General features: G+C 31.5%; 2 protein-coding genes across 2 annotated transcripts in view; both read right to left on the bottom strand.

The window, feature by feature from the left end:
* Window positions 1-627: 627 nt before the first annotated feature.
* On the bottom strand, window positions 628-12377 carry LOC105568480 (5-oxoprolinase). Its single transcript, XM_012024184.1, has 23 exons — window positions 12286-12377; window positions 12116-12193; window positions 10823-11003; window positions 10319-10504; window positions 9926-10164; window positions 9659-9821; window positions 9419-9504; window positions 9129-9330; window positions 8732-8992; window positions 8477-8587; window positions 8174-8375; window positions 7878-8100; window positions 7666-7804; window positions 7234-7511; window positions 6873-7133; window positions 6455-6560; window positions 6226-6393; window positions 5816-6063; window positions 5419-5530; window positions 5119-5343; window positions 4408-4589; window positions 3343-3502; window positions 628-926 (listed from the first exon to the last, which is right to left on the bottom strand). Exons 3-23 carry the CDS (start codon window positions 10985-10987, stop codon window positions 705-707), a joined length of 3939 nt encoding a protein of 1312 aa, XP_011879574.1. The 5' UTR covers window positions 10988-11003; window positions 12116-12193; window positions 12286-12377; the 3' UTR covers window positions 628-704.
* A 1617-nt stretch (window positions 12378-13994) lies between these two features.
* Window positions 13995-23183, bottom strand: part of LOC105568479 (long-chain fatty acid transport protein 4) — a 13968-nt gene continuing 4779 nt past the window's right edge. The window contains exons 2-13 of the mRNA XM_012024183.1: window positions 20706-20856; window positions 19972-20209; window positions 19279-19507; window positions 18415-18616; window positions 17655-17847; window positions 17239-17382; window positions 16790-16927; window positions 16635-16701; window positions 16403-16493; window positions 15570-15723; window positions 15431-15486; window positions 13995-15347 (exon numbers count right to left, since the gene is read on the bottom strand). Of these exons, the coding sequence (XP_011879573.1) occupies window positions 15252-15347; window positions 15431-15486; window positions 15570-15723; window positions 16403-16493; window positions 16635-16701; window positions 16790-16927; window positions 17239-17382; window positions 17655-17847; window positions 18415-18616; window positions 19279-19507; window positions 19972-20209; window positions 20706-20856 (1759 nt within the window). The 3' untranslated portion in view covers window positions 13995-15251. The remainder of the gene's footprint in view (window positions 15348-15430; window positions 15487-15569; window positions 15724-16402; window positions 16494-16634; window positions 16702-16789; window positions 16928-17238; window positions 17383-17654; window positions 17848-18414; window positions 18617-19278; window positions 19508-19971; window positions 20210-20705; window positions 20857-23183) is intronic.

Genomic DNA, 23183 nt, shown 5'->3' with positions numbered 1-23183 from the left:
AATTTACGAAAGGAAAATCTTTCGTTAACAAATTGTTAGAATATCTTGGACAACGTTTTATGGGAATGCAATCATAATTCCCGTGCTATGTAGGTCAGCACAGTGACATTTCGGTCAATAATTACTCCTGCCGGAAATGAAACGGCAGCCATCTTGCACCTGCCGCAAATCGAACGGACTGGTAAATCGAGGAAATTAACCATAGCAAAGAGAAATTTGATTTCTTTGGGAATTGACAATTTCTCGAGAATGTAAATCAATTGACTTGGAAGTGACGGTACCAATCGAATGATAAAAACTAAAACAAAGCCCGAGAATTGCATGAAAAATACCGAAAATATTACAAATATAATGGTAATATACAAAGTTAGAAGGAGAACATCTTTATTAAAGTGTTGACATATATATACATGTGTATGTATGCTTAAAAATATATAACAATTTGCATATACTTAAAAAATAAGAATATAAATATTATTACAATATAATTAAAAACAAAATGTAATCTTAACAATTATTTAGAGGAACAAATAATATCTATTTACTAATAAAAGAATATTCCACTTATATATAATAATATTTTAGCTATAAATATGAATACTTATGCATTGTAGCGTGAATTCAGTATTGCAACTCATATACCTTTATTCCTGCCGAAATACATTCATTAAACAACATAATTGTAGTAATAATTGTGAGTTTTATTAAACGGATTCCTGGGCCATACGGTATTCGAATACACTTCCGCGTTCTGTAAAGTTATGCAAACTGCTGGTAGATTTGGAATCTTCATATTTTGAAGTAGATCTTGTTGTTAAATGTTGAGAATCGTGAGTTTTCGAATAGATTGAAGACCTTCCAACTTGCTTCTCTTCGTAAACGAAACCGTAACCACCACCACCTGGAGTTTCCATAATGAACTTATCCTGCGAAGAAACCGTGGAAGCTTGATGAGAAATTGTTAGCTACACTTTTGTAATAACAATAATTTCACGTTATTAAAACGAAAATATCAATCCGATAATACCAAAAACTAAAATGCAATTTATATGTTATAAAATATAGTACGCGTGTAAAGTTACAAATGAAATAAATGTAGGATAAATTGTTTGAATAATAATTGCTGCTGTCTGTACTTATAATTTGTATTACCGTTGTACATTAAATGTAATGCATACATATAAAGATATATCTCTGTCATAATTGTTTATGGCGCATGTTTTAATATTTAATACAGTTTGGGGGATATCAAAGACATACACGAAATTTTTGACACCCGCCGACTGCTGAATGTATTATTATTAAATTACGAGTTTATAATTATTAAATGCAGTGAGAAGAGACAACCAGGACCGAGAAGCAGTCATGTTACACTGCTACTTTTTGCACGTACGTGCGGCGTACGCACACATACCAACTTTTGACCAAACCACTGCAAACTATTCCATCGAAACTTCGAAGCAATACCGTGCCGCAAAATAACGTCATCAAAATTTTTGGAAAATTGCATTCGCCCTAGCCATAAAATCAAATCGCATACTAATCGAGATTTATAGCACAAATCACAAAAAAAAAGAACGAAATACGTCGACCACATTTGCATATATAGAGAGTCTTCAAAAATTATTATGTATATGAAAAAACCAAGCTAATTGTGTATACATTTGCTACTTGAGTATAAAACAAAATTATCTCGTTTTAAAGATAGTATAATTACTTAAATTAAAAAATTTCAATTTAAAAATTAAAATCATTTAGACACTAACATCCCGTCTTGGCTCTTACATCCTTCATTCCTTCGAATTGCGATTTTACGTCAGAGCCTTATGAATTTTATTATTTAAAAAAATTTCAATATAAATGCTGTTTACCGATAGTAATTGTTATATAACTGTAATTATTAAGTAATAATTTTAGTTTAGATTAGACCAAATATTTTGATAAATAAAGACTGTGCTTTGTTCAAGACAGTCTTTAATATAAGATTCGACTATGACCGGCCTTAAGGTGCGACATAAAATTTTTCTTGCTGATATTTACTTATTTTATTGTAGGGAAAATTAATGAAAAGAGACCGAAGAATAAATTGCAAAGAAAACATATGATACTAACGGAAGGAGTAAAAGTACTGGCAAAGTGTATGTATACGCTTGTATGGTAATCGCTATCCTCTTGACAAACTGTTGCTGAAATATTCGGAAGTGTAGATATACGAGTACATCCACTGTCGACTCTCATGCTCCGATAAATGCGAAAAGAATTTTGTTAAACTCGATGTTGGTTGACACACAGTGTAATTTCTTGTACTTTCTATTGAAAATATAATATAAAAACCAAAAGTCTTCTCAAAATGTACACAACTCTACTTTTTAAAATAAAAACGAGACAAAAATTGAGCTTACAAAGCATTGGTAACACTTTGCCTATTATGTATATGTCAAAGCATGAGTCAAATGTTAAAATTTACAATAAACATAAATGTTATAAAATTTTTATGAAATATTAAAAAGTATCTTTAACGTATCTGTTTCTAATTAAATGTTATTTATTTTTAACTGTGTAATATTGAATTCGAAAAGAATGAAATCCCATAAATCTCTCAGATTATATCGAAAGCATAGAATTGCGTAGTAAAAAATTTGAAAAATTTTTTGTTCTTTATATTTACATTTGTTTTGTGATCCGAAGTTATGTATCGAAATTTATCCATTTATAAAAATTCTAAATGCCCATGCAGCCTTTACAAAATAGGCTTAAAAACTCGACTATTAATACGCACACAGTTATGAAAGAAATTATTTCACCTCTTGCTGCGTGGCTACGAATATAGTGTGGCACACAACACACACACAGATCTTATTTTATCCGGATACAGTTTTACGAGCCAACATAAACCCTGAAAACCATTTCTTCACGACACTATCTTCCACCTATCTTTTAGGTTTAATTGCGTTTTTTTAAATTTTATTTTTTAGAGAAATAAACATATATTAATTATTTGATACAAATTATTTTCACACGGAAATTAAATATTAAATCATTTTGCTTTTATGTAAAAATTCATAGTAAAATATTCATATTTATATTACCGATTAACATCAATTTGATCAAACTTGATTTATTAACTCTTCTATTTAAATTTATTACCTCCAATATGCATTATTTGCAATATATGCAATATAATTCACAAAGTTCTGGTTTTACGGCGTATACAATCAATTAACATGTATTTTAAATGAATACATTGTTATAACATGTTAGGGCACTTTCGAGCATGTTGCTCTTTTAATAAAACTTGCAAGATACATGTTTTTGCCAAAGATATTATTTAAAATTGCTTACCCCCGTATAAACTGGAACGGCAGCCTTCGGGCCTAAATTGATCCGTCTGCCATCAGCTCGCACCAAAATATTTAAGCCACATGCTCCACCCTCACCACCATTATATCCAGGTGGATGATATACTCTCCGCTCGGTTAATACAGATAAGGTCATCGGAGCTCTGCGAACATACAAATATTTTTAAAAAAGACTTAAATAAGAGTAGTTTTCGCAGACAGTTGTTTTTCTATTATCTTCACCCTCAGAAAGGATTTCTGTTACCGAGACAAAAAATATTCTTGACGCATTTATACTTGTCACAACCTCATTTAGTATAAAAATAAGACAATCTCAAACTAAAATCGATAATACTTATTCTCCTCTATCGAATTAAAAAAGATTGACTTAGTATATTGAGACAAGAATAATTTGTATAAATGTAAGTTTGTGTATTCTTGCATTTAGAATAAATTTTCCCTCCAACACACGAAGTTGGCACCACGATATTTGACGACCGCCGCTAGGCCGCGCATGGTGACGGCCAAAAACTCGGAAGCAAAATTCAGTCTCGTAGGGTATAAAAGGAGGCCCGCGAGAGTGAATTCTGATCAATTCCGAGTTTTTGACTGTCACCATACGCGGCCTAGCGGCGGTTGGTGAATACTCAGAAGCTGGCGCCCGCGCGCGTGTCGCGTAGTGCCGGATTGCCAATTTGTGCCGGATCGCGCGTTGCAACCGCCACAAAAAGAATAGAATAAGATTTCCTTCAGTTCGAGATGTATTACCAGATCAAGAATATTATAAGATTGCCACGATTTTACATGGAATTAGTTCTGAGAAAAATAATGAGATAGTATCAAGATCATTTTATCCTAGATTTTAGAATTTTCCATTTAAGAATAAAATATTCCTTTCTCTAGAATAAATATGATTGGCTCTATATCGATCCTATTTTATGATACAGTCAAGTATAATAGCATTGGATCTGGAAATCTTTTCTGTGGGTGTTTAAAACACATAATTTCTAAGTAGAAGAAAAATTTGTAGGTATGTGTCGAAATTTGAGATTTAACAGTGCTTAATCACCTAAATATCATTTCGCGTACAGCACCATCGCCACCGATACACGCTCCATTACCACCACTTCCAGATCGAACGGAGAAGCGGTTAAGTATAATTGGATAGCGAAGCTCGAGTATTTCTGGATCTGTGATTCTCGTGTTGGTCATGTGCGTGTGAACCGCACTTCTGCCGTGCCATGTCGGTCCCTAAGGAACACAAACACGTTTGCTAAATAAATACCTATCATAGGTATATATCGTCAAACTAAAATAAGAAGCAAGATGTTATATTATGTCTGTGTATCTAACATTAAGTTTTGTGGTACAGAAAGAATAATAGGGGAAAATCATTATGAGATAGGCTCCTAATATGAGACAGCGAAGTTTCTGCTAAATTAGTAGGAATCATCTGTCGGTTCCATCATGAATTTATTGCCCTTGGGGTAAAATCCGTTTACAGGAGAATTGATTGTTAGATCGTGTAATCGTTGCGAAAAAAGATTTGTGATTGAATTTGAACGTTGAAACCTGCCATCTCATATTAGAATCCTATCTTATAATAGAGATCTTTCCTCTACTAATTATTATCATTTTTATACCTTCTAATCCTAGAAAATTTAAATCTTTTTTCTCAATTAATTACTTAGCCAACTCATTATTTTCTTAATTATTTAACCGATTTACTAATCACAATTAATTTCAAGACTCGGAATATGTATTAATAATCTCTTCTTACTGCTCCACTCCCACCGGCCACTGTCTCGTAGTAACCCCATTCCTCAGTGCCGAGGGTTACGTTGTTCATACAACCCTGCGATGCCGCGCAAATTTCGAAAGCTGCCAAGATTACGTCGACGATGCGCTGAGATGTCAAGACGTTGCCACCCACCACCGCCGCATCGTCCGAAGGATCGAGTAACGACCCCTTGGGGATAATTATTTTCACAGGCTTCAAACAACCCTACAGAAACGGAATGAGATCAATTCGAATTTATTGTTAGACTTTTCTAAAGAGAGCTCGAGAAGAATCGATTACCTGATTTAGGGGTATATCGTGGCCTACCATACATCTCAAGCAATAAATTATCGCAGACAAAGTTATGGCACGCGGCGCGTTACAGTTACCCCATACTTCACAACCTGTTTCACTGTGAATTGAGTAAACAAAGCTTTGTCTTGAAATATCTCATAAATTACTATAATTTATATTGAGAACGTTATATACAATTATTATAGCATAGAATTTTTCAGGAAGCAATGAGAAAAATAGGAAATATACTATGTCGTTTTTTTTTAAGATTATTAAAGAACAAAGAAATATAATATGTTATGTTGAGAAATGCATAAGAAAGTAACAAATTAGAACAGACCTATTTTTGATCTAATTAAATAACAAAATTACGAATACTGGCAAATACCAATTGAAAGTTTACCTAAAATCAAAAATCGCTTCGCCCTTATCGATATCGAGATCCACATGTAACTTGATAGGACTGCCATTATCAAGGTAGTCAATGGCAACGATGTCGGTTTCTTTTCCCCTTCGCATTTTAATTCCCGTGCCTATCGATTTTAACATCTCTCGAACGGCGACTTCGGCATTACATTGAATATAATCCATGTATGCTTGAACTACCTCGAGACTGTATATATCAATTAATTCGTTTACCAGTTGAAAACCCTTACAGAAAAAGAAAACGTAATTTATACACTTTAGAAGATTACTTGACCATGTCTGGCAAATTTCTATGTTTAAACTCACAACGTTTCGACCATGGTTTGCGGTAATTTATACACATTTAACTTGCATATGATTGAATTTAATTAAATGATTAAAAATTACTTTCTGATTTGCTGCGATCTGAGCCTTGAGGTCACTGATGTTGTTCGAGAGATTCCTGGTTCCCGAACTTCCCGGTATCTTGCCCGGCGCCATCAAGGCATCCGTTAGTTCCTTTTCTCGAAATATCCCCTTATGTACTAGCAGGAAACTTTTAAAGACGGCGCCTTCCTATAAAAAGTATAATATTTATGTATATAATTCCTTTAAAATCCATTCGATATTTTCGTACCTGACTCAGGCTCGTTGAATGCGGCGGCATAGAACCCGGCGTAATACCACCGATATCAGCATGATGGCCACGACTGGCCACGAAGAATACCGGTGCAGGCACATCTCTATAGTACATACAAAATTTGTGTCGAAATGTACACTAATTTAACAAATAAGAGAAAAATTTAAATATTTAGTTGCAACATTTTAACAACGTTTCTTCTTTTATTAAAGCATCGTGTAAGTAAAAATGGCATTCGTGTAACGTTTCCCCAGTGAGAAACGATTGATCGAAAAGACGTCGATCGACATCAAATCGACGTCTATTCGACGCATTTGACGTCTATTCGAATCGACATCTTTTCAACCACCGCTTCTCCCTGGATCTGTCCATTACAAAATTTCCTTTAAATGTCGAACGCAGGAAATGCACGAACTTGTAAAATACTGGCGTGATGACTGTCAAATCGGGAAGATGGGAACCGCCTGCTAATGGATGATTAGCGAGAATGACGTCTCCCGGCGTGAACTTGCCATTGAATGCTTTTATCTGGTATTGCACGGTTTCTTGCATGGCGCCCAGATGCACCGGAATATGGGGTGCATTTGAAACAAGACCACCGTCGGGACCAAATATCGCGCACGAGAAGTCCAATCGCTCCTTGATGTTAGTGGAGATCGAAGTTCTTTGAAGTACTCTGCCAAAGGTTAAAAACACAGATGTTACCGCGCAATCTTCAAAAGCGCTAGAAAAATAATTGTATTTAAAGCATAAAAATAATTTACTGATGTACGTACCGGCCCATTTGTTCAGCAATGCTCATAAAACGATGCGAAAAGATGCTGAGCTGAATGCTATCGAGCTCAGTGGTGACTTTCGTTCGTTGACCTTGTCCAATCGTGATTTTCACATCACCGCGGCAAGTGAGTTCCGCAGTGCAGTCTGGCTCCACTAAAAGTGTGCTCAAGCTATCCATAATAATGACGGGACCACGTAAAGTATCTCCGGGGGATAACGAACTTAACTGGTAGACTCCCGTTTCCTGATAACCACCCTCGAAGTACACCATGGTGGTCTAGAAAATTTATATCTTTAAAATTTCTCAACTTTTCTTGATTCCTAATAAGATTCGATCAAGTTATCAGTTTAAAAAATTGAATTCGGTTTAAATACAAAAAGAAAATTGTTTAATAACTGTTAAAAAATATTATCTGCATTCTTCCTCTGACCTTTTCAGCTTTTGGTGAAGCTTGTGAAGGAGGTAATATGGGATCTTCCGGAATTTCAGTTTTTCCGGTTCCTCGAATTCTCACATCATCAACTGAAATCTTACGGTCTGGTATCGTGAAGCCAAATTCTGTCTGATACCTAATTACAATTGAGAGAAAGTTTGTGAACAAATAATTAAAGAGGTGATTTCTTTTCCACCAAACTCTTATACCTTTCTAGAAAAGTAACGAGAAAATCTCCATGTCTAGTGGCGGTGCTCCCTGTTGAAGTTTTATTTGCAGGGGTGCACATTAAAGCACAATCGGTACCCTCGTAGCGTAAGTGTAGAAATGGTTCCGTTTTGATTTGAGAATCAGCAAATCCCTGTGCGCGAAGTCTACTTTTAACTTTGGCTTCCATAGCGTCCAAACGATTGTCCAAACGGTCGAAGTTTTCTAGAAAACGCAGAGAGAACGTCAATATGGAGGAACACGCGATAATTAAAGAGAAATCTCTGTTATAAATTACCGTGGTGATAAGTTTCGGCGCTTGGTTCTTGTGCCTCCTCAACAACATCTGCCAATGCCATTCCGTAAGCTGACAAAATTCCGGCATACTTGTGGACAAAAACCGTACTTATGCCCAACGATCGAGCGATTGCACAGGCGTGCTGTCCTCCAGCTCCGCCAAAACATGCCAGAATATGACGCGAAGTATCGTAACCCTTTGCCTATCTCGAGGAGAAAATTGAAGATGGTATAAGAACAATCACAGTGCGTCACAGCAAAAGCTGGAAACGAACGTTGACTGAAAGCTTGATTTAACTGTTACCTGAGTCAGAGCACGAATCGGTCGACACATGGTCTCATTCGCGACTCTAATAAACCCCATTGCCACCTCATCGATCGACATTGCTTCATCCTTGTTTAGAAATTCATTGATCTGAAACATGTGCAGATGTCTTGTAAATCCAAAGTAATACACTAAAGCTTTACTCGAGTTTATTCTTGCACGAAATATCAGATTTGGATTGCATGATATTCTTTTATAAAGATATATATTTTTGTATAATATAAAGAAAATTACCTCATAGGTAAGTGTTGTGAACATACTCAACGTACGAGATACGTCGAGCGGCTCGTTTTCCTCAGGTCCAAAAATTTGGGGGAAGTATTCGGGCAGCAAGCGACCCAGCGCGAGATTGGCGTCTGTTACAGTCAGTGGACCACCCTTTTTGTAACATGCGGGTCCAGGATGTGCCCCCGCGCTCTCAGGCCCGACTTCGAAGAGACCGGACCTGAAGAAAAGCATCGATCCACCTCCCGCCGCAACCGTATTGACATCCAACTTCAACCCAATGTTTTATTTCAGCAAAATATATTCTTTACGAGAAAACGCAACTTAATACTTCTAGCAAAAACCTTAAAAGATTTCAATGGATTTGAAACAACATACTAATATTCATTTTTTAAAAGAGCGATACCTGCGGGGCTTGTATAGCGATGCCTGCCGTGGTGCTCTCGTAAACGTGCTCGTAACTTCCTCCGTATCGACTTACATCAGTGGACGTGCCGCCCATATCGAATCCGATAACTGGTAAATCAGTCTCCTTTCCATATGTCGTCATTGAGTATCCAACGACTCCACCAGCTGGTCCAGAAAGTATAGCACGCGACCCATTAAAACTTTAATGTGCCAACAAAACATAATGTTAGTTAATTTTATACACTAGTAAAATCCTTAATAATAATTTCTGCAAACTTTAATAGTTACAAATTCATAGGTGTTAATCCGCCATCGCTCTGCATGAATAATACGTTCACGCCTTTCAAGTTGTCTTTAAATCCCTGAGAGAAAGCCTAAAAATTTACTTATTATAGTTTGTAAATAAAAAAAGCTGGACCTTAAATATTTTTTAATTATTATTTTAAAAAGAGTTATATATGTATACAAATGATGAAACAATCCAAATTTTTATACACCACAAATATAATTATTATAAAGAAACATTACCTGTACATAATTTTTAATATGTGGCGTCAAATAAGCATCAGCACACGCTGTAAGGCCTCTAGGAACCATTCTTGTCATTGGCATTACCTCATGTGAAAGAGATACTTGTGAGAAACCTGCTTCTCGCGCCAATTCGCCAATTCTAATCTCGTTAACTGCATAACTATATCGTAAAAAATATAAGATTCATATAAGTATATGATCAAGATTGAAATAAAATGTAAACTGAATGTGTTGAAAAGAAATTTAAAAATTGCATTTACTAACGTATAGCTGTGTGCCAGAACGACAGCGAGACTATCTATTTCCAGACTACGAAGTCTTTTCAAATCTTCTTTCAATTGTGTCTCATCGAGTTCCTGAATAACAAACAGATCCTCACCGGTAGAACCTTTTACCTTTCGCCACGACTTGTTTTCCATACAACAGCTTCCCGGTAGAGCAGGAATTACCCTGCACTTTACTTCTATTACATGTTTGTATAAAACCTGCGGCATCACTATCTCCTGTAAATATTTAACAAAGGATAATTCAAATGATAAAATTAATACTCTTATAAATTTCTTCGCTAATTGTAAGTATTTCACGATAAAGTGATATATGCTGTGAGCTGCAATATTATTTTAAATAGAAGTATTTGTTAAATTCAACTATACCAACCAGATCAAAAATATTTGGCCGGGATTGATTACCGATGTACAAAAGATCCATGAACCCCTCATTTATTAATAGCGCCATTTTCGCGCCCTTTCTTTCCAACAATGCATTAGTGGCAACTGTTGTTCCCATTCTGATCCAGTCTATATTCGAGGTGTCGATTACGCTATCCATTTTGATGCCTGTTTCCTAAAATTAATAGACAATTTGTAAAATATATAAAATTTTATAAATAATTTCACAAATTTTATAAGATATTTCGTGCATTTAATTATGTTATTCTGTGTGATGCAATTCACTATTAATATATCTTCGCTAACAAATCTTTTCAAGCAACTTTTAAATAATTTATCTAATTTGCAGCTTTACTATCTTTGCTTTTACAAATTACATACTTGTGAACTATTAGCTGCAATCCATTGTGCAGACAAAAAATTATATATTTTTGCTAATGAGCTCTAAATTGTAAAATCTTTTTTTCATAAATTTTAATTATCTATAACATACCTCTGTTAATATTCTACGAATGCCTTCTGTCGGTGCATCGTTATAATTACTAGGATCTACCGACAGTAATTTCATTACTCGGATCTTCCCTCCAGGGCATCTAGCGTATACATCAGTGAACGTGCCTCCACGATCTATAGAGAATTGGAATTTACCGTCTCCCATTCTTGATTGTGGTTACCTAAAATTGTAAAATCTATGGAAAAAACTCTACATGTTATACTGTGGAAAATACAATTCTCAAAATTTGTGCAAATTAAAATATATCTTTATTGCTTCCTGTACAAATTAGTTTGCACATCACTTCGTCATCTAGGCAAGTTGTTGTTTTATTTTGGCATGTTTAATTTTGGCTTCCTCATGGAGGAAGCTTTATGAGTTAAGGAACAAATCGGAAATTGCTTCTTCAGAATGTGAATTTACACACGAAGCTTCCTCTATGAGGAAGCTAATAAAAGCCTGTATGCACATAGGAGAAAAATTAGAAACTTGCACATGGCTTTCATGGTGAACAGTTTTCATTTATACCTTACTCATAAATTTTTATTTAGGTTACTATAATTTTCTTTCGGAAAAATAATGAACAATCAAACTTTATGACTCCCTTTAAATATCAATCTTTAAAATATTAATATTATTACTCATAAAGCTCCCTCTATGATAAAGCCAAAATTAAAAATAATAACTTGCTTAGATAACAAAGTAATGTGCAAATTTCCAATTTGTACCTTTCAAATAAAAAATCAAGTTGCCCAGATGATAAGAAAGCAATGTGCAAATTTTCAAATTTTTGTTTATTAATGTACTTAAATTGATATAGACTGCAAAAATATTCTTTTATTACTGTATAATTAATTTCTTACATGACACAATACATCTTAGAATAATATAATTTTTATTATGATGTAGTTAAAACAGTGTGACACTACTACATTAAAACAAAATTATATTGTAATAAATAACTATAAATTTCTCAATTTTGTCAAATTTTAAACACACAATTCGCATTTTATTTAACAACAATACGCTCGCTCATACGAAACCAACTATACGCAACGATGAATCAAGTACGGCACTTCTGATAAGAAGCTAATTAACATCGCACACATAAAGAAGATTTAATTATCTGATAAAAGATTTTACATGTTTCTTTCATTTATAACATAATATTTTTGCATTAATAAGATATGAATCAGGTTTTCAAACTGTGAGCAAAAACAATTCAAACCGCCATGAAAATTAAACCATTGAGTAAATATGTATAACTTTTATCAGCCCGTAAATAATACTCACGATAACACGGTATGTGTATGTCAGCTGTATTTCTACATCAATATGTCGTCGAACAAATTCCACTGTCGGTAAAACTTGCTGCAATAATAGATAAGTTTATTATAGCAAAATAACAGTCACACAACAACTGTAGCAGTAAATATAGTCGCTAATATCTTCTGATACTGTACAGGTATTCGTTTTCAACAGCGATTTCGACAACGCCAGTCTACGACGTCGGAGCAACTGCGACTACAGTAGGGTGCACGAGGAATATGAACATCAAGGTTTTCATGTGAAGGTTCTCAAACAAAAATCAAGTGGTAGAGTCGATACGTTAGTTGTTAACAATACGATAATCGCAGTAATTTGTAACTTTGGATTAGCCAAGAAACTTATAATGTTTCTGTTTGTGGAAAACGTAAAATGGGTTGAAAAAATGTTTATAATAAAAAAATACAAAGATATTGCATAAAAACTTATAAGAAAATGATATATAAGTAAAATATATATAACAATTTATAATATGCCATATTTTCTTTAAAATAAACTGATTCTCTCAATTGTGTTTTTTTATTTGGAAATAGTTTAACAAAAACGTAAGATTTTTGAGAAAGTGAATAAAATTGTTTACTTACATAATAATCGTAGCATAATTAAAAGCATAATTAACATCGTTATCAAATATATTCCTAAATATGTGCATACCATATGTATAATACAAAAGCGATTACAATGAGTGTCACTGATCAAGAGACTGCGCACAATCCAAGTCGTCGATATATCGGGTGAACAATAAGTAAGATATTAGAAAACGTATACAAATTTTTATTTGTCTTACTATAATTTTCTTTCGGAAAAATAATGCACAATCAATTAGACGTTATGACGCCCTTTAAATATAAATCTTTGAAATATTAATATTATTTAACGAATAAAACAAGCGTTGTGTCTATATTATATTAATCCTACAATTGTGTTTTGATGTATTAATAAAACAAAATATCTAATATTTTACAATATTAAGATCTGACAGAAAATTATGACCAGTGGCATATTATGCTCTTTTGCTTGATTCGCTTACATATGTCTCTGCTGGTGGGAATCAATCAGGATGCAGCCTTAAGTCATGTAATCTATCACGCTACATCCTGATTGGCTCTCGTCAGCCAGCAGATTAAATTATCACCCATAATGGAAAAATTTACTTATCTGATAAAACGTATCAAGGAGTTTTAAACGTAGTACGTAATCTAAATAGCACATGTCAAACCACGATAAGATTGTTTCATTTGTAGCTATAACAAGCTGTTTTTAAGAAGTTTCACCAAATTTTGATCAAATATTCTGTACTTGATGATTATGTTCCATACGTAATGACAATTTTACAAGTTTAATAACAATAATAATCATTCAGAATGAAACACACACATTTTTCTTCTGCTACAACATAATTCCATAACTTTCAAATTATATTGCATTATCTCTTGCTTGCTTTTATTTAATGGAAAAAAATGTAAAACTGTTGAAATAAATATTTTTTTCATGATAAAATTATTTATTTTTGTAACAATCATACATTTTCAAAAATAGACGTCAACAATTCTATGACATTTTTCTGAATATATATATATATACATATTTTCACAGGGACTGAAAAATATTGTCATTTGTTAATAGTACAAGAATAACAGTTCGTGTAAAATGTGTAAATAATAAATTTTATATTAAACTATCTTAAATGCCTCTCTAGGAACGCATCCCAAATAGCTCAGGTAATTGTTACAAACTCAAAATAAATTCTTTCCCCGGAGAATTGTTTTCTATGGAATTCTTTTAAAAAAGAATTTATTTCATAATTAAAAAATTTGAAAAAGTATTTTTAAAAAAGGATTTAAAAAAGAAACAAATTTTTTGAAACTATTGTGCTATGTGGGATGTATATGTATATGTATACTACTTACATGTATAATGAGAATTACAAGACGGATGTAGATTGCACACAAAACCAAGAGTATACAATCAATTATATTACCGTGTTATTTCTCAAATATTAATGCCCTAAAGAATAAAGAAATATAAAAACGATAAGAAAACATAGAAATTTTGCTACCACTTTCAGATAAATTTTAATTTATAACATAATGCAATATTGATTACGTGATATGATTTTCAGGTATACGGACCTTTTAAATGTCAAAAATTTAAGTTAACAAAATGATTTAATATCCGTAAACTAATCGACTAATTAATATAATTTATGTCAACTTTATAGTTAACTTATATAGACATTATAATTACGTTATATCGATGTTACAATTTGGTATATAAATTTATATGTACAGAAAGAAAGTAAGATATCAATCGTTGCGTTTGTGCAAATTTTCGATGTTTTAATTTAAAACTTTTTTTCAATTATTGGAAGCAAAATACACATGTAAATCTTAATAAATAAACAATTACAACTCAAAAATTTAATAAGTTTTGCAATTAGTTAGCAATAAAATCTAGATGGAAAAAGTTATTCTTGATATTGTTTTCTTGCTGTTCGTTCTCTTTTATATCCATTAAGATTCTTGCATTACATTATAGTCATTTACTAAAATTACTATAAAGTTTTTATAATAAACTTGCTGTTAAATATCTGCAAATACAAAATAAAACGCGCTTAATTGGTTCTTTCTAAACTTAAATTAAATAAAGCAAGGAATACAATTAAGAAAATACAACTATCTAAAACATATAACTAAAAAATAGATTTCCTCTTTCTCTCTCTTGTTTTTTTCATAATTAAGTGAATCATCTATGCTATTTTGCAATTTACACTGGAATATTCACATTGTTGTGATTCTGCATGATATACAAATAATTCATAAATTATGAAGTATCAGTCATGATACTTATTCTAATGGAAAATGTGCCTCATGTTATTTTGTTCTTCGAAACAGCACGTGTTTCTGTGCATACGAGTATGCGTTTTTGAAAGAAAACATGCTGCTGTATTGGTCCACAAAATAGTGACTAACAATAAGTAGATTAATTTACTAACACTGGAAACTTAACATCGTAAAAACGTTTTACCCTAACAGTAAGTTTAATCCCCCATTTTATCTTAGAAAGAATGTTTTTCCATGAGAAAATATGCCGCAAGGAAGAATTATAATCGGATTTTTTCTTCGACAATATTATTGTAATGTTCATCAGTCATCCTTACGTAGGTATCATTACTAAGGAAATAAATTGGATCTTTAATCTGCAAAAAATGTATACGTATATAATTATTCTTATAATTATCGTTTCTATTTTAAGGATTGGAACAGGTAGGACGGAACATACCTTTTTAACATCAAAACCATCTTTTTGAAGATTCATCTTTTTCAATTTAAATGTTCCTGCGTAAACAAAGTAAATTATATTATTATAACACAAATACAATCCGACTTAAGACGTCAACAATAAATTTAGGTTCTGTTACCAGTCATTGGCAATTCCGATACAATACGAAGAAAACGAGGTATGGCGTAGTTCGGCAAAACTTTCTTCAACTTTCCTACCAATCCTTTCAAGTCCAAGGAATTTTCCGGATCGTAAATAGCTACCATTCCTGCTTTACCCTCGTTTCCAGGTACCTGAAAACGCATAATTATGCATAATAGGAAATTTTTATTAACAATAACATTTTTTAATAAGCTCCTTTAAGATAAACTAGTAATTATGATAAGGCGTTAGGAGCATATGACGACATTGGCTGCGTTTAGCAGAAAAAGCTGCTTTGCAACTGTTGTAAAATTCGTGAATCTGATTAGTGTATTCTCTTAATCTGGAGTGAATTTAAGAGTGAAATACGCCAATCAGATTCATGAATTTTACAACAGTTGCAAAGCAGCTTTTTCTGCTGAACGTAGCCATTGTGAGAATCGATATTGTGTTTCTTAAAAAGGATGGAGAGAGACAAAACACGCATGTTGAATCGTTTTTTAAAATAAATATCGATAAGTTTAATATGTCATTTATCATCATCATTCATTTATTTTCATTGCAAGAAAGTAACTGCAAAGTAACGATTCGTTTTGAGTAATTGTAATTGCAACGCGTTACTTTTCGGAATTGGTGACTTGTAACTGTGATTAGATACGTTTATAAAGTAACTTTTCCAACCCTGTGTACATACATGTATAATTGATACGGCCGATGGATTGATGTTTTATTATGTACATACTTCTACATTTTTTCAGGTAAGCTCAGTTATTTTATGAATAAGTTGTATGTATCTACATATATGTAGTAATGGATCTAAATGTCATTTACCTCGACACCAAATACAGTTGTATCTTTGAGGCCTATCACGTTGCTTACGACAGCCTCTACTTCCGAGGTAGCAACATTTTCACCTCGCCATCTAATATTTCAATTTCAGCAACATAATATTATTAATTAAAATTGTATTTATTTGGTAATTTTTACTTTAATAATAATAATATTTAAATAGGTCTGATTGTATTATATTAATCCTATATATGTATATGTTATATCTACATGCCTGAATGTATCACCAGTTCTATCTTTGAAGTAAAAGTATCCAAGTTCGTCCATGACTAAAATATCACCTGTTCGAAAAATTCATTTAATCATATATAATTATATTTGTGATGAATTATGTAATTAGGCTAAGTTATGTTTTATATTAACACTGACCAGAGTTAAACACGCGATCGCCCTTCTTGAAAACATCATGTATAATCTTTTGCTCTGAAGCCTTTGCATCCGCGTAACCGTTAAAGTCGTTCATCACTTTCTTTGGATTGATTTTACCCACAAAAATACCATGCTCACCTAAGTAAATAATATAAAAGTAGTATAATTGTAGCAAGAAACTTTAACTAATGAAATTGTATACCACAATAATATCTAATTACATTAGACAATTTCTTAAAAAAATTATGGAAAAAGACAAAATCTTCTTGAAACTCTAATACCTATTTATACAGCACGCATGTTTAAAATTTGCTATAATAGTGTAATATTATACTATTATAATAAATAAAATTAAATCCGTTGCATTAACACGGGAAAGAAAAATACTTTTCTAAAATATTAAAATATTGATCGTATTTTTTATGACATGAAATTTTAATGATACATACCAGGTTTACACGTGATGCATAATCCATCTGGTCCCCTCAATAACTCTCCTGTCTCTTCATCAATTTTTAATAGTGCAACTGGATACAACTTAGTAGCATATCTTGGCATAAAACCAACAGCACCGATTTTATTGTCAATATTGGCTGCAAATCATATAAATAATTTTGAAAATAACTACACACTTGACAATAATAAACTATTAAACCAACAATTAAGCCCCGGTATTTTTAATTGTTTTGAATTATTATTTACTCATTAAAAGAAGCTAAAACACATCAGCATTTACCATAAAAATTAATTATTATTACGCAGAAGAAAATTTATTATTTCTGTTACAAGTTTATTGTATTTAAGATAGATTTAAATAACGAAATTCTTCTGAGATTAACTGAGGACAAGCAAACAAATTATTTACCGAGATTTGAGATTCCTTCAGTGGCCCCATAAAACTCGCCTATTTGCTTCACACCAAATCTCTTAATAAAAGATTCCCAAATTTGCGGTCTCAGACCATTTCCCAACATTAAGCGCACTTTATGCTTCTTATCGTATTCGCTTGGTGGGACTGTAAGAAGAAAACGGCATATTTCTCCAATATATTGCCCTACCTGTAAAATAAAAAATAATTTTTATTATTAAAAAGTAATTAAAAACGTAATAATTTCAAAATATTCTGATGTAGAAATTTGTTAAATGCTAAACATTAACGTATGTTACATTCATGTATATGATCAACATAAATTAATACTATATAAATATAAAAGATTGCTACTTTAATACTAATAATATTGCCCAACGGCTTTGTCTATGTATATAATTATATTATTATAAATGATTGTATTATTGAAAATGATTAATACGAGAATCTATGAAAATATTAAATAAAAAGAGGTTAATTTCAGTAGTAATAAAAAATATATAATTAAACAACATTCTCTAATTTGAACACAACCTTAGTGTCAGGTTTTAAAAGACATATAATTAAAGAACTTTTTATTTAACGATTTTGGAGAAACATGATTATTTTAATAAAAATAGTTAAATTTACAAGAAAATGTCTAATATTTATAAAAAATTTTCTTATAGAGCTATAAAAATTAATATTTCTAATACTAAATTATGACTACTTAAAATTTAAGGAACTACAAAATATATAAAAAATAGAGTGATCTTACAGTACATTCATAATGAACGCAATCCGACCAATACTTGGACGCACTAAATTTTCTACGAAGCACGACTGTAACACCTCTCACGAGTGCTTGACCAGCGCCAAGTATACCACCTGCGCTGTGATAAAGAGGCAAAGGATTGTAAATTCGATCATCCGATTGTAGATTAAACATGGCGTTTGGGCCACATGTCATGAACATGAACCTAGAAACGCAAAAATAGTATATGCAAGCTATTAATGATTTTTATTTTACTATTTAAAGCAACACAGAAAAGTAAATGCAGAAAAACATTTTATGTTAATGTTATGGATTGACTTTCAATAACGCCAAAAAAGAAATGTAAAATTTTCACGAGTTAGCTTATATATTATTAATACTACAATATGTGAGTGTACTTTTTTCCTAATTAAAATACTTACAATAAGTGAGAAATTTGAGCTGAATTTATCAACGTAGTATTTCAGATATTTATTCTTAGCCTGGCGATAATTCTAATTGAAGTTTATTAACGTACTGCTTAATCAAAGTTTATTAAAGTTTATTAAAGAAGACACGCAACTAGATGAGCTTCGGCCATCGAGACGTGGCTAAATATAAAGAAGCATACATACAAAAATGAGACAAAGACGACAAACTAAATTACTAATTTTATACTATTAATTTCTTCTTATCATTCGTAATAACATATAAATACGTAGTCAGTAAATGGAACACAAATTAATAAATTCATATTGAAATAATTTGTACATGTATATAGGTATGTATTATATAATATATACACACGTATTTCTGCCATGTACACTTAATATCAATTCAATTATTCAATTATTTTTGCGCCTAGCTAATCAATCCGTAGAATCTCACCTTAAATTGCTGATAACAGCAGCCTTTGGCATTCCCGTCGTTCCAGACGTATAGACGTAAATCAATTTGTCCCGGGGATTGCTATAGTCAATTAGAACGAGAGGCCCAGAACCAACGCTGCTGATTTCCGTATTAACATCTATTGCACCTTCCAAAATCGGTGTGTCCGCCGACTCAGACCATTGATAAAGTTCAATGTCAGGTACTTTACCCTTGATGTCACGAATCGCTGCACATGATACGCTTCGATAATATTTGCAATGCTAACAGTTTAGAGATTTTCACTCATATAATAGAAAGTACACTTAGAAAGTGTATTTGCCAGAGAAAATCGAATTAAGGATAATATGATCAATATAATTGTGTGGAGAGAGAAGAAGACCATTAAGAATATAAATATTGTCGTTAGAATTTATGCATGCAAATGTATATACGTTCTACTAAAATCAATAAAATAAGTAAAAGTCATATAAATCGGTATTGAAAAAGTTAAAAGTTCGTAATTGTAAAATTACGAAAGTAATTATAATCAATCCTGGTTTTTCCAAAAAACGCAAAATCGCTTTATTTTCATGTATTCTTTGCATATAAAATACGAGACAATCATTATTTGTCGTGTGATAGATGTTATACGTAAAAATTAATTCTTTAAATTACAAATAACTTGTCTACAATGTAAATCGAAGAACTCACCTTCTTTAAATTCCGCCCCGAAAATGATAGCTTTGCAGTTGGCAGCGTTTAAGCTATGCACAAGAACATCGTGTCGAAGATTTGTGTTGATTAAAGCTGCTACAAAACTAGCTTTGCTAAGACCCAACCAGGTAGCGACGTATTCAGGCCGATTTTCCATGAAGAGAGCTATACTATCAAAATGAGAAAATGGCCTGGTGCGGAAATAACGTCCAACGCGATTACTGTAGTGTTCCAGCTGTGTGCGATTTATGCATATTCATAAAAAATAATTATGGGTACATAATACTTCAAAATTGTATAATCAAAAGTTTCATTGGATTTTTCTATTTACCAAGAAATTATGATATTCGTAATACGTCAATGTCTTAATTGTTTCCTCATTTTTAATAGCTATAATATATCGTTAATTAAAAGAATATAAAGTATACTTGTAACTGATATTTTTGCGCTTAAAATTTCATAAATTTAATAAACATTATCTTAGTAATTTTTCATTTAAAGGAAATGGCTATAATTTATTAATTGTTTTGCTTTTGTGATTTATATTACTGTTATGTTATTGTTTGAATTATTTCAAGTTCAAAATTTTCAAAATTTGCGCTTACATGTATTGCAATTGTAATAACTGTCATCAATTAATTAACCCTAATTAGTCTTGACAATCATCGACGCAAGTGTTAAATGCGCAGTGCAAATTTACGAATACAAACGGTCTATGCGTCAGATATTACCTGTTCATATGTCCACTCTTTGTCCTCGAATATGTAAGCGATTTTATTTGGATGAGCTGCCGCATACTTTGAGAAAATCTTTGCAACAGTATAATCACGTTTCTCCCACCACCAAAGACGTAAGTTAACTTGAAGAAATCGAAAAATACCCCTACGCAAAACAAAAATTCAAAAATTAATCTAAATTTTGAAGAGGTGGATCGCCAGTGAATAAAAAACAAAATTCGAGAATTATACTGGCCGAAACGTCGTGTATTAATCAAAATATATTGTGCCAGTTATTATCGATATAATTCTCAAATTTTGTTAATCTAAATTATTAATATAATCAAAAGTATTAAATTTGGCTATTATAATTATTAATTTACATTTTATTAATTAATTTATCGTTTTTATATATGCTTATCAATTGAGAAAAATATATTAAATAAATTCTGTTAACAAATTAAATAATAACAAATACTTAAAATTAATATACAGACATCTTATTTGTTATAGTTATATATAGAATATTTATATATTATTTATAATAAATAAATTTATTAAAATCTTTTTATCTTTAGCCAATTACAATTCCAAATTTAATTAAGTAGAGTAAAGTGTATAAGTGAAAATAATTGAATAATAAAATTAATAATTGAGTAGTTACAAATTTGTATATATTTATGACACTTTTTTTACAAAAGAGCTAAAGAGGATTTATCAAAAGAAGAATTTATTATATGGAATTCTTCAAACTTTTTTAACACTATAAAACTATTAATTAAAAAGAAAATTTCAAGTTTCAAACGCTACTGTCACATGTTTTTTGAATTGGTAATACACTCTTTGTTCTTGGTCCCCTCACGTAATAACTTTTTCTCTAGCAATTGGTTAGTATCTCTACACTACGCATAATGTACTCGTATGTTACGTCAACGAAACTGCTCTATTGTCATTCATCTAACACCTGACAAAATATCAAAGGATTATTTTACCGGCGTGATTTTTGCGAAAAGCATCTTTAAATGAAACTATGTCTTCTAATTTAACATGATTATGTATAATCAATCCTAATTGACTAATATTTTGATATTATATAATGTTAGAGAGAAAATAAAAATATTGCTAAATTATCAAGTGCCATAAAATAAGATATGGTAAACTTTTTACATTCATAAGATTAATTTAAATTGTGTATGTAATTAATTATAATTAATTGATATTTAAACAATACATATTTTAATTTTTGTGTGTTGTAAAAAAAGAGAAAAAAGGAGAACAAGAGATTTTTATATTTATTGGGAATTGCAATAGACATGTTATGTTATAATAAAACCAAACTTTAATTCGTCAAATTGCAATAATTGCATAGAAAACGGACATTGTAACACTGCTCAAATCACAAGTGCCAAAATTGAAATAAATTTCAAAATATCAGTAGAGTTATATATAGTTATATAGATAGTATAATCATATTTGACAATATATTTATCAATTTACTCTTATCGTGAATACTTTATGAGTCTGCGACTCTCGACAATACAATGTACGTCAAATTATTATTAATGTGATGATAAGTCATTTTGTTTACTTTGGGGTGAAAACTTAAGAAAAAATTGAACAATTTATTTTTAGAATTCTTATAAAAAGTCTAAAAACAAGAAGGCGTGCGTGCGAATTAACAATTTACATCTCAACTTACCAAGCTTCCTCTAAGAGGAAGCCAAACTTAAAAAAACAACTTTCCCTGATGATAAGGAAGCAATGGAAATTTTCAATTTGCATTTTATCTCACAGAATTTCCTCTATGAAAAAGTAAAATTTTTTTTTATTATTAATTCCATCAATAATATCAATCAAACATAATAATCAGGAAAAAATTCCTAATATAATACAGCAAAAGATAATAAAAATAATCCTTCTGTATATTCAGTGTGTTTACAATTTGAATACAGCGGAAATTGGAAATTTCCTTTATTTTACAACACGAGAACGTTAATGCTTTATGAATTCTAATAACTGTTAATATTGTCACATATAAAATGCAAATACGCGTGTATGATATTTGGAATACGATCTTTGTACTATAAAGTTCACGCATGATATTTTGCTCGACTAATGTATTATATCATACATAACATACATCATTGATTAAGACCATTCGTGACTGGCTTTTGTATATCATACTCATACAGTTGTACACAATAATTACTATTAGAATTTTGTTCACTTATTCTTGCAAAAAGTAATTCAAGAAAAACAAGGAAAACGGAATAGTACGATTAATATTATATCTTGTTTTATTATAATCTTTGTATATTATATATTTTTATATTACACACACACACACGCACACGCACACGCACACGCACACGCACACGCACACACACACACACACACACACACACACACACACACACACACACACACACACACACACACACACACACACACACACACACACACACACACACACACACACACACACACACACAC

Source organism: Vollenhovia emeryi, unplaced genomic scaffold (genome assembly GCF_000949405.1).
Source record: "Vollenhovia emeryi isolate VEMERY1.0 unplaced genomic scaffold, V.emery_V1.0 DF939129.1, whole genome shotgun sequence".
Classification (NCBI taxonomy): Eukaryota; Metazoa; Arthropoda; class Insecta; order Hymenoptera; family Formicidae; genus Vollenhovia; species Vollenhovia emeryi.
The sequence above is the reverse complement of the archived record's forward strand: the minus strand, read 5'-3'. Positions and strand labels throughout refer to the sequence as shown.